This window comes from Seriola dumerili, unplaced genomic scaffold, assembly GCF_002260705.1.
Source record: "Seriola dumerili isolate Sdu_G_001 unplaced genomic scaffold, Sdu_1.0 BDQW01000088.1, whole genome shotgun sequence".
NCBI classification, from domain to species: domain Eukaryota; kingdom Metazoa; phylum Chordata; class Actinopteri; order Carangiformes; family Carangidae; genus Seriola; species Seriola dumerili.
This window is the reverse complement of record NW_019174343.1, coordinates 4,313,601-4,326,341: the sequence shown is the minus strand read 5'-3', so window position 1 is coordinate 4,326,341 and position 12,741 is coordinate 4,313,601. Positions and strand designations below refer to the sequence as shown.

Below are 12,741 nucleotides of genomic sequence, written 5' to 3'. Positions count from 1 at the left end.
AGACATAGACACAGGCCGACATATGACACATCACGCAGTAAATAATAACCACAGCATGTGTATATATAGTGTTTCTTACTGGTTGTGAGTTCAGATCACTGAGCTGCTAATAGATCTCAGGCAGAGAGAAACCTGGGCTGTGTCCGAAATCACAAACTACTCCCTATATAGTATCACAGTATCCCATAATGCATCATGAAAAGTAATGAACAGCCGATGGTTACTAACCAAACAATATAGACCACCATACGGTTGAGCTCCGTGTATGGTCCTCTACATTGAACTCTCAGGACAGTGAGCAGGGAGGAGTGAATGAGTGGGTGATTTCTGACACAACGCTGGTTTCAAAGCTGCAGGTTTCCTTCCTGCTGCAGAGACCTCTGGGTAAAAATACACCAACATCCTCACCATCGCAACCTGCAAAACTGATTCCTTAAGTGGCTCTTGTCTTTATTTCACCATTTGACTTAGTGCCTGATTGATGCATTTTGAACAAATTTGTATTAAATGTGACAAAGGTTAAAACATGAACATGCACAAGCTACGGTGGCCCTGAGAGCTCAACACACTGCAATTTAAGACTAGAATTACCGCTTCGCAGTTGTATCCCTCCGCTACTCAGACTAGTTTCAGGTTACCTCCCTGTTTATCCAGAATCATATAAAATACGAACCATTTGTGTGACATTCGGTCCTAGTTGTCGTGTGAAGTCTTGAGTAATGGCTAAAAATTGTTTTCTGAGGTCACCGTGACCTTTGACCTTTGAGCACCAAAATCTAATCAGTTCATCCTTGAGTCCTAGTGAATGTTTGTGCCAAATTTGAAGAAGTTCCTTCAAGGCGTTACTGAGATATCGTGTCCATGAGAATGGGACGGACAACCTGAAAACAACATGCCTCCTGCTCTGGCTGTCGCCAGCGTGGAGACATAAAAACACATACAAACAGACAAAACACTAACAAATTCAGAAAACGTCATCAATTTGACGACACATGCTCTCCTACTACCCACAACACAACAAATACAAGAACACACTGCAAGTAACACAGACAACAACAGAAGTGTTTCCAGGGGACAGAAAAAGTGATGAACCCGGCAGGGACGCACTTCCATGGATCTATTATGATGTATTATAACACGTCCATGTGTGCGTCCTTGCTGGGTTCATTTCTAAATTGTCAGACACGACACAATAGACTATGGATCCTAGAACCTAAAAGCCACACCCTTGTTTTCTAAAGCCATCATAGACCTTTCAGTCATATTCTGCTAATTGAACGAGCTGTGGAGGGAAATTGCTGTAATAAAGTGAGTCAGGCTACAAAATATTAGCTTTTATATTTGAATGGCAAGGAAGAAAGCAGCAGTGTAAACAGTACTGACTCTTTGAAATCAGAATCAGAATTACTCAGTACATTTGTCTCTCCTGGGGTCACCTGAACGGCAACGAATCATCAGTCATCAGGTCCTACTAGAAGAATTTTGCAATTTGTGATTAATGGTTCACAAATCTCCAATCGTATAATGGCTTCTGTGCAATATTTTGTGCTGTATTAGTTGTGTTTTGAAGTTAGAAGAACATTTAAGTGTATTTCTAAGAGGTGTGCTTCTCCTGCAATGAGCTCCAGTTGGGCACTCTGAATCAAAAAAATCTTCAGGTGTGGTTCAGTCCCTTAATACAACAGACTGTAAACACTTCTCTCACAGACCAGATATTTTTACAAGAGTCTTGTTTTTATGTTCTCTTGCCCTTGCTAAAATTATATATGTGTTGGTCAAACAAAAAGGAAAAGTAAACTTTCTGAACACGAAACTGCACTCTGCACTACAAACACAGATGCCAAGTACTATGTGGAAGTGAACCATAAACTGTATCACAATTCAGAGGCCACATCCTTTGTGGCAGCATTTGAAGACCCATTGTGCCACAGCAGCGCTACTAGACTGTCACATTTTGAAGGCTCCTTCAAAAGTGGCCAAGAAATGGGTGGATCCTTCATGGCCCAACTTATCCCATGATTCATTTGGTAATGAAAATATTATGGCAACAAACAACGCTGACAGAGAGCCTGAGGATTACACTTTTAAATGGGTTTAGCTCAGTTGAGTTTAGCTAACGGTACAACCTAGAACCTTAAAACCTGTAAAAAAAAAAAAAAAAAGAAAAAAAAAAGTAACATGTGGTCAAGGTTGCTAGGCAACAGGAGCAGCACTTTGTGATGCAATGATAAGGGTGAGCACACCCCCTCTGCAGGCTAGACCATCTCATTTCGGTTCAGCCTTTGAGGTCTACGACGGAAGATGTGGCCCCTGGACTGGGACATAGCTATAGTCTCACTTTCCTCTTTGTTGGTCTTAAAGTGGTGTCACTGATGTGTAGTGGAGATGTCTCAAAACTCCTGATACTACAATTCAGACTGCTGAAGCCTCATTTTAGCGTTGTCTTTTTATATAAAATCACGTACACTGAAATCATGCTAGGAAAGGATGGCTAGTATGGGGAGCACTAACAATTACAGCGACCAATACCCCTGCAATATGAAAAAAAGTAACCTTATCTTTTAAATAATGATCCCACATGGTCCGAATGACTTCTTTACCTTTAAACCCGTTTTTTCATGCAAATTTTAAGTTTTACTAATGCTACTTAGCTGACATTAGCTAATGGTCATTTACTTCCGTTTAGAAGAAACGTTGTGAATTCAGCACCAAACTTAATTTGTTTATTTGCTAAGAGCTGTCGGTGGTGTAGTGGTGGAAAGCAACATCAATGTTTCCTTATATTTTTATCACTTCTTTATTTACTTCGTCTACTGAAGTTATCATGCTAACCAGCAAGCTCTGGCACAATCAGTCTTGTCACTTTCCAATACCGAGTCACTGTAGTGTCCAGTCTGGCCTGAATAAGTAGTGCTGCTCAGAGGACGTATTTTAACCTCTTGTGTTGTAGATGCCACGATGGCTGAAGCTCTTGGTTTAGACTGCCTGTAAATAATGCCAACGTTGGCTATGTAGCGATAAGAAAACTTACGAATAACTGTGTATACTGTGAATAATTGTGTTTTGGGCATTTCCTTGATGTTTTTGGGTATAAAAGCAGAACCAAATTATATTTTCTTGTTTTACTTAAAATATAAAATTTTTTAAAATCTATTCTTAAATTACTTTAACTTGGTATTATATTATATTTTGATAATAAGAAATTAATATAATAATAATTGTGACCTCTGAAATGCTGCCCTGATTCCTCACTCTGTTTTTGAGAAATATGAAAGTAGGGGTCCAGAATTAAAGACAGTTGTCCTGCAGCCCATCTCTCATGGGGGGGCACTCATGAAGCGGGGCTTTGTAAATTTTGGAAAGAATATTTTTCTTACCAATCAGAGCTGGCAGTGTTGGAAGAGTATAGTTACTGAACTCACTGAAAATAAATATGCCTGCAGTCTGTTCTTCAGATCAGAAGACTGCATGTCACAACACAGCATGTTGCTGTTGCACACAGCGCCACTGAGTGGCAAACACTGAGTACTGCTGATCATTAAAAACCCAAACTTCTGGCACATCACTCTCCCCCAGTCGCCACCCGTACAGCACACAGAGCTCAACGTCACAAAACAAGTAGTTAAATCCGTATAAAAAGTAGGTTGCCTTTATTAGAAGCTGGGAAACCAAAACATTATCAACATCGTCGTTGTTAATACTTTTTTTTTGTAAGACCACAATATTGCCATTGCATTTACCAGCATCATCATCATCATCGCTTCGCACTTTTTCCACAACATGCAAAAAGATTCAAGAGTTCAGCGTTCCTTTTCCACACTAGTGACAAAAGCTTCTCCACTTGGTCTTCTGTAAGAATCACAACTTGGCTTACATTTTTACATTGCCAGTACAACTGAAGGTAAATAGAAAAGAAACATCAAAAACAGTACAACAGAAGAAATCGTAGAATGGATGAAAAAGGAGAAATTCATAGCCTTATGCCATGTGCCTCCTGTGGGATGATAGAGAGGAACCTCATTCAAGCCCTCAGTGCTGTGAACTACAAGACATTATCTGATCCTACTGCAAACAGAGCTCTCAGAGCTTTTACACTGGTATAAACATTTTTCCCCCTATTTATTTTATTGTATCCAATCGTCTTAAAATGACATTAAGGACTGGGTGCCAATTTAGGACCTGAATGTAGAAAAACACACTAACCTGCTAATGACAGTCGTAAAACAATCAAATGTGCTTCTGAACCAGGGACTAGGTTCGAGTGTGTCCTGTACACATCCAGGACTGAATTCTGTTGCAGTCTTGGGACCAATCAGAATTTCTCCTGACCAACGCCTAATAAATGAGGTTTAGTTCCCAAGATCATAATAGCAACTTTTCATATTTTTTTTTTTATTTTTTTGCTTTGACATCAAACACTACTTATCGCAAAAAAGGACAATCTCACAAGTGCTGCACCTGATCACCGAGTCACTAGTTTTGAGATCGTTTATGGCTTTGGATGGTCTGCTGATCATACAAATTGTTGACTTGTTCTAAGCCTAATTTGCTGCTTGTAGCAAAGACCTAAAACATGAGGACAGATTACATTCTCAGGCCTCCAGTGATAATATCAGAGCCACCACTCAAACTCAACTCAACTCAATGAAAATTAAGGCATTAATAGACAAATGAATGCCAGATATATACTGAGCTGCCCACCTCATCGTGTCAATCTTTTCTAAGCATCAGTACTGTATTACTCTGGATTTTAAAATGTATCAGCCTGTGAAATACTAATGTGAGCAACAAAAAGCTCTAAGAAACAAATGGACATGGATACCAACAGTAACCATTAAGCTGATGGGACTGGGAGAAAGGGAAGGACAAGAGAAAGAAAGGAGTAAGGACAGGAGTAAATCAGGGAGGGACGGTTGGTCCAACCATCAGGCAGAACAGATTGGATAGGGTCGACTTTTTTCTTTAAAATCATGATACATTTTATTTCTTTTCTTAAAAAACAAACATTACAAAAAAAATCTGAATAGAGAATTAGAACAATGAACCAACAGGAGAAAAAACAACATTCATTTTTTTAACCCTCAAAAAACAAAAAAACAAAAAAAAAAAGAAAAGAAAAGAAAGGAACATCTCGCATTCCTTAAAAATAAACAAAAAATAAAAGATTTAGGGGTGCCTGGCACAACAGGTTGAATGTTGAGAAGATGCTGTAGCCATGCAGGGAGGGGATGTTGGTGCGTTGTGAAAAGGGGTGGGGGGTTGCTTCACGTAGCATGGTGCATCATTAGAAAGCCCAACATATAACAACAGAAACTGTTTCACAGGCAGCTGATGGGCCTAGACAAAAGAAAAGCCACACCCTCTTACAGGAAGTACCCCACAGGTATACAAATCATACAAGTACATAAAAACACACACGTGTTGGCTTGAAATGTGTGACGGTGGCAGTCCGGCATGTAGCAAACAGTCAGCGGTGACCCACCACTCTGCTGGTAACACACCTCCAACTGTTTGATCTAAGAAGCAGCAGCTACAAGTGGAATACTTTTCAAAATAATGCGCTTTACTTAATTCTTCACACAGCCACACAAGAAGTCAGGGCATGAATACAGTCTGAAAGAGGTTTGGGTGATCTTTTAAAAATAAAATTAAAAAGATGCTGCTTTAACCGAAAAACAGTTTCAGAGGGTTTTTTAAAAAACGAACTAACGCGGCTCTGTTAAAACACGCTCCTGGTTTAAAAGCACGTGTACCAGAGAGAGGATAAAGGCTTCACCCCTGCACGTGTTGACTTAACATCGCTTTGTAAATACAGCGCTTTAGTAACCGACACTGGGACACTCTGAACAACACTCCCAGTAACTGCAGATATCAGAAAGGTAAACAGGGAAAAAAATTGTGTGGCCACTCATGTTAGATCACTGATAATCCCAGAGGAGGAAAAAAAACAAAACAAACACAAACACTAGTGAACTTGTCTGTTCACACTCAGGACGGATGCTCACCAGTGGGCTCTTTGAAAGGCAGAAACGTTTAGAAAATAATGAAGACAGGAGGGTGGGTGAGGCTGAATGTTGACAATATAAACTCCTTACGCCGTATGATCATGGGCACAATGTCTTAGTTGGAATGGGGGAGGGGAGGACAAGAAAAAGCACACCAAGTCCAAACCATTGAGCCAGGCCACCAGGAGGAAAAAAAACCAACCAAAAAAAAAAAAAACAAACAAAAAAAAAAACTCTAAACGCAGAGCAACAAAAGAAAACAAAAACAGAGAAGAGACAGAGAGAGAGACATGGAGGATGGGCTTCAAACGGGTACCATCTTCTAGTCTTCTCCAGAGGGTGCCTCCTCTTCTGATCCGTCCTCCTCCTCTTCGTCCTCTTCCTCCTCCTCTGCTCCTGCGGCCTCCTTCGTCGTCTTGGGGGCAGGGGAGGTCTCTTTCTTCTCAGCCTCCTCCTCTTCCTCCTCCAGGGGACTCTCAGGGTCCTCCTCCTCCTCCTCTTTGGGTGAGCTCTTCTCCAGGGCCTTGGCGCTAGGGCGCCCCTTCCCCTTTCCTTTCATTGGGCTGGGGGTCACTGGAAAAAAACATGCATCAGTTAGTGACCGTCAGGTTATGATTGAGTCTTACTACTGGCAACTGTGAACTGGAGCGTGGGACTTTTACATATAAATGAACATCCATTACATTCAAGCCAAACCAGTTCACACAATGCTGCTTAAGCAACAGAGTTTTAAATCTGGTATCTGTGGCGACATTCCCGCCCTGGTCCACCGGTAGTGATGGGTTTTCAACCATCAGTGATCGGTTTGCTCGAGCTAAAGAGGGGAGCATCCATAGCGATGGAGAATGGTGGAGATCGGAGGCTCCAGATAAAAAAGAAACTCGACATTCAGACGAAAGATTACAGTCTAAAAAAGAAAGCGATCGACGGTGAGGACAAACATGAATTACCACTGGTGTGGTGTGAAAGAAGAGAGGGGACTCTCTTCTTTCACACCACACCAGTGGTAATGGGACGAGGGCAAACATGGATATCGCCATTTGTAAAAAAAAAATTGTAAAAAGATGCTGCTTTAACCGAAAAACTGTTTCAGAGGGTTTTTAAAAAACGAACTAACGCGGCTCTGTTAAAACACGCTCCTGGTTTAAAAGCACGTGTACCAGAGAGAGGATAAAGGCTTCACCCCTGCACGTGTTGACTTAACATGGCTTTGTAAATACAGCATACTTGCAATGGTGGAAATTTCTCTATATTTTTGTAATTATTATTATTATTTTTTTAATTTATTTATTTTGTAATTGTTTGCAATTTAATACATAGTATGAAATTACAGAAGCCTAGATTTAATCCTCTGTTTTTTAACTGGGAGGCTCAACGTGTTTTACTTATTTTCATCCGCAACAGATTTTGGATGGTTCTCATAACATTAAGCTCTACTAAGCCTTCAGCTAATAACTTGGTGAAATCTTTATGTCTGTGCATGAAGTATGAAGGCAGAACCAGGAGGAGATTATCTTAGCTCGTCATAAAGACGGGAAGCAGGGGGAAACAAGTTAGCCTGGCTCTGTCCAGTTTAACAATCTGCCGATCAACACCTCTAAAGTTCACTAATTAACATGTATCTTGTTTCATTTATCCTCAAACAGAAATGACAACAACTTTCTTGATAAACAGCTGGGCTCAGTGTCTCCTCACTGTCTTTTCATCGCCGACTCTGAAAAGTGATAATTGAAGACATTGCACAATATTACTGGGAGGATGAACTGGTGTTTGTCATCAAGTAGTTACGCGATGTAACCCCCTCTAAAAGAAGGTGATTTTACAGTTGTGTTTGTGGACAGAGGAAATGTAGAGTTTACTTGTTACTGAGTGAGCATCAGAGCTGCTGTATATTTTTTTAACTTTAGACAGAGCCGGGCGAGTTGTTTCCCTGTCTCCAGGTTGCCTGGCAACCGGTCCCCCACAAGAAAAACTGTCATTTATTACGGTTTACTACAGAGTAAACAAATGAGATTCAATGTGTTAACTACGAAGATGTTGGTGTCAGAGCTTCATATTTAAGACAGACATTCAGTTAAAGCTGAAGTGTGGGACTTACATTTAAGGATGCCCCGATCACATTTTTTTTGCCGCTGATACCCATCATCTGAGTGATATCGGCCGATCCACGGCCATGATTTTTGTCATGCACTGCAGATGGCGTACGTTATATCAGTCTCTCACACTTTGTAAAAGTTCCACACAGCCGACATGTTTTGTTTTGGTGGCCTGTCGTGCACCGGCGCAGTGAACAAGGTGGGAGGCGGGACAACACTACATAGCACACAGCGCTTCTCTCAGCCGCAGACACCAGAGTATTAACCACAGGTGATCGGTGACTAGAAGCATTAATTACGATCTATCAATCACATATTTTTAATGAAAATTAATCAGCGCATCCCTAATTACATTCAAGCCAAACAAGTTCACACAATACTGATTAAGCCTCCAGGTGAATCTCTCTGTATTGCGCAGTAAACTGAAGTTTTAAATCTCCTGTCTGTGGCGACTTTACCACGCTGTGCACCAGGCGCTTTTTACATCAACCAGCGAGTTTTGCCAGAGCTAAAGCTTCTTTCGTCTGTATGTTCACTGTAAATATATCTGGAGGCTCAATAAAACACCAGATAGACATCTTCAGTATATCTCTGGTGTTTATTATGTGTCCCCCATCAAACACAGTACAACATACTAAACGTTTCTAGATGAAATACGTCAGTAGAAACCTTCAGCCTGTGTTGCTTGGGGGACACATTAAAAGTGTGGGAAACAACATTGAGCCTCCTGATATGTTTACAGTGAACATATAGACAACAGGACAAGGTGTCAGAAGGAGCAGCTGAGGTAGTTGAAGGAGTATGGTGGAGATCTGATGCTCCAGATAAAAAAGACACTGCGTCCAGAGGAAGGATCACAGTCTGAGAAAGAAAGTGATTGACAGCGAGGACAAACATGTTTTACCCCGATGCGGCTTTTCCTTGTTGGGACAGATATAAATGTTGCTTTACTGCTCTTTGACATGTTGGAATAACTAAAATATTTGGAGTAGGCTACGTAACTTTTACATTTACTCTACCTAAATAGTGAATCATTGTCTTGGAACTGTTTGTCTGTTTTCAACAGTGTTTATGTAGTTACTCTCACTGCCAGAGGGGGGAGACAAAAGTTACACACTGCAGGTTTAAGAAAAGATACGTCTAAAAAAAAATTTTTCTAGCTTTTTTTTTTTTTTTCAAGAAAGGAGGAAGCACTTCAACACTAGAACCGGTACTGCACCTAACTTTGTAACTAAATATCAAAGATGGGACAAAGCCTTTGTTTTGCAAGTCTCAAATCTCAAGTCTTGGCTACGAGATCAAATGTTAAGCCAAGACTAAGACTGTGTTAAACTAAACTCTTACGAAGACAAATCTTCACAACATTTAACATCATAAGTGTAAGAATTTACAGAAATAATGGCCATTTTAATATTCTGTATTCACTGATTTCAAATTAACTTCATAACATTTAAAAGCAAAATGTTCTTCCTGTGACTGGGGTTGGGCTGAATCCATTATCAAATCCATTTTGGTTCAGCTTTCAACATTTACCACAAAAAATAACTAACTAAAATAAATACAATACTAACATTCGATTATTTGATGCTTTTAGGTTTTACTAGTTAGAAACAAGTTAGAAACAGCTTTGAATGGCAGCCTGATTAACAACCTGTAGATATAGACCTAAAACAGAAGACATGAAATCAAACAGTTGCAGCCTTCTTCACCTTTCAGCACTTATTTCTCACAGACTACCTGATACGTTGCTGAACGTCATGATCCAGTAGGTTGATAAAGTTTAATAACTGTTGACAAAACATAGATGTACAACTGCAGGGCTTCTGCTTCATGGCTGGATGTCTCACCTGTAGCCTTTAGTCGGGGTTTGGGGCTTTTCTTCTCTTTCTTGTCCGTCCGTCCCCGTCGAATCACCTTCTTGCTTCTCTTCTTGGAGTGACCATAGTCGCTGTCATCATCGTCCTCCACCATGAAGTCCTCATCACTGCCGGACTCGTCGGCTGTGCACAGAAATGGGGTGTATAGTAATCCTTTCAACACAGATTCTCTCCTGTGGTATTATTGATTAACTAATGTGATGACAAAACTGTCGCACCAGGAAGAGTACAGAGCAATTTCAGATGATTGTCGAGTGAGTTTGTTTTTGTGTCAAGCTCAGTTTCCAGTTGAGTATAAATAATGTCTGTCAGCTTTCAACTGCTCACCTCTATTATTTTATCAAGACCTGCAATAATATAATTATTGCTCTAAAAAAGTGGTTTACTACCTATTTGGCCTGTGGGCCCTTAAAATGGAGTAGCATCCACTTGTGCCTTAATAAGAAGCTCATTAGCTAATTCTTTTCCCCAAATGTAGTGTAATAAAACTGTATTTTTCTTTCCTATCCTTTTAATAACTGGGGATTTGAGGCCATAACACCAAAGCTGGGAACCACTGCTTTAAAGCTTCTTTTTATGTGACAAGGATTTCAGGTTTTTCTTCTATGATCCTGCAAATGATAGTGTTAGAAAATGTAGCTGTTCCTGTAAACCAGGCTGACAGCTTGCTTATGGGGTATCAGTTTTTGTTTGGTGTAGGTAGGATTGCTGTGTCAGTGCTGAGGTACATACGGTCCAGGTAGGATTCCTCTTGGTCTTCATGCTCCTCGTCCTCGCTGCCGCCGTCGCCCAGCAGGATCTCCCTCTGTTTGGACACAGCCTTGGAGGCTGCCTGGCGCACTGTACGCTTTCGACTCACTTCCCTGTCGTCATCACTGTCATCTGCACGACAAACGCACACAGTTACGCAATGTTTGTTAACAATACAGGTGAAAAGGAACAAGAGAACAGCAAAGAGAGAGGATGAAGTGTCTTTGTGGATTAACCAGGTTAATGCATTAACTTTCTTTTAGCAGGTTTTTGTGACCGAGTGTTAATTGTGATGGTGACAATGCCATCAATTTCTGCAGATGTGATAAGTTATCAGTACAATGCTGTTCTTCAAATAATACCTTTGTTTTTTTCCTTCTTATTCCCCATCTAAATTCTTTTGGAATCAGTTTCATCATGTGCAATCTGCACACTCTTGCTTTTCAGAATGTTTCAGAAAATTACAAAAGCATGGATGCTATGAGCAATAATCTTTTTATTTTTATTTTTAAATCAATCGTTCAGTCTATGAAAAGAGAGAAGATAGTGAGATATGCCCATCACAGGTTCTGAGAGTCAAACGTGATGTCCTAACCCGTCCCGTTTTTTTCTCAACCAACACTCTATAATAGCAGCTTATTCTCACAAGGAAGAAGCAGGAAGTAACAAATACTTGATATTTTTTGCTTTAAGGACCGATCGATTATTGTAACTGTTGCAGACTAATTTTCTATCTGCCCTACCACCTCTAATGTCAGTTTCATCGACTTCATACCGTCTAAACCGCAGGTGTGAAGAAGCATGGAATCAGTCTCAGTCTCTGCAACCATCCTGATTATCCGTCAGTGAAGCCACAACTATAGTGATTTTCTTTTCTTTTTTTTTTTTTTTTTTTTAAACATCTCAATTGTATGTTTTTCTAAACTCCTGATGCATTGCACATAGTTTGTTTTCATAAATACAGATTAAAAAAAGTGACATTTCATTTGGATATAGAGTTCAGTTCAGTATTTATTACATTTCAATGTGTAATTAGTTTTTATTTAACAATTCAGCTTTTTTGCCCAACCCTTAAATGGTTTACTGATTGTTGGTTGAATATTTGTATATACATGTCACTGAAGAACTGGTGATTTAAAATTCACCACAAAACACACACTCTGCCGATCACCCAAACCAAACAGCTTCAAAATAAAACCTTTGATTCCTCCCAGAGTTAAAGGGCAGACATGTATATATAATGAGGATATTGTTTAGACTATCATTAATTACTAGATTAATCACAAAAGTTGAGATGCCATCAACATTTATTAGCTCTGCTCAGAGGATGACAGTGAATTACTGATCAGGCTGATCCAGCGTTCCTCTTGCTCACAGTAATAAATAAAAGCTGCACGTCACAGTGTCTGGGAACGTTGGAGGCAAACGACTCAATCAGTCACAATCAGCTGGAGATGTGGGAGGAGTAAGAGCTGTCCGTCAGCCACTGAGCTCAAGTTAGTGTAGGACCAAGTTAGATGTTCATATGTCAAAAGATCAATGTTAATGGCTGCTGGCTGGGCCTTCACCTATGGGGCTTGGTCTGGCTCAGCCATTATAAATTCCACAGGGCCACCACCTTGTGGGCGCACCTCCTGGAGATAGAGGTGGGTGATATAATGGATATGCTCCATATATCGCGGCTTGTTCCACGTGGGATGTAGTAAAATGACTATATTGCGAACTCTGACTACAAATTGTCACATAATAGTTTTAAGCTGCCGACATGAAATGTGCTTTGGCGTTTCACTCCTCTTGCCCTCTCCTGTCTCCGTCTCACAGACCACACACTCCCCCGCCCATCTAGAAAACTCTCCTGAATGAGTACAGCTTTGTGTGCGTGCGTGCACTGGCTGCGTCGCTGATACTGCAGTTCTGTGTTTGTAATTAGGGTTTGCCTTGACTTTTGTTTATCCTCATTCAACACACACACACACACACACACACACACACACACACACACACACACACACA

The 12,741-nt window shown here is 40.4% G+C and overlaps 1 protein-coding gene across 1 annotated transcript in view; it reads right to left on the bottom strand.

The window, feature by feature from the left end:
• Positions 1-6,227: 6,227 nt before the first annotated feature.
• The window catches only part of nucks1 (nuclear casein kinase and cyclin dependent kinase substrate 1), a 17,943-nt gene continuing 11,429 nt past the window's right edge, over positions 6,228-12,741 (bottom strand). Inside the window, exons 6-8 of the mRNA XM_022745608.1 lie at positions 10,711-10,860; positions 9,949-10,101; positions 6,228-6,578 (exon numbers count right to left, since the gene is read on the bottom strand). Of these exons, the coding sequence (XP_022601329.1) occupies positions 6,328-6,578; positions 9,949-10,101; positions 10,711-10,860 (554 nt within the window). The 3' untranslated portion in view covers positions 6,228-6,327. The remainder of the gene's footprint in view (positions 6,579-9,948; positions 10,102-10,710; positions 10,861-12,741) is intronic.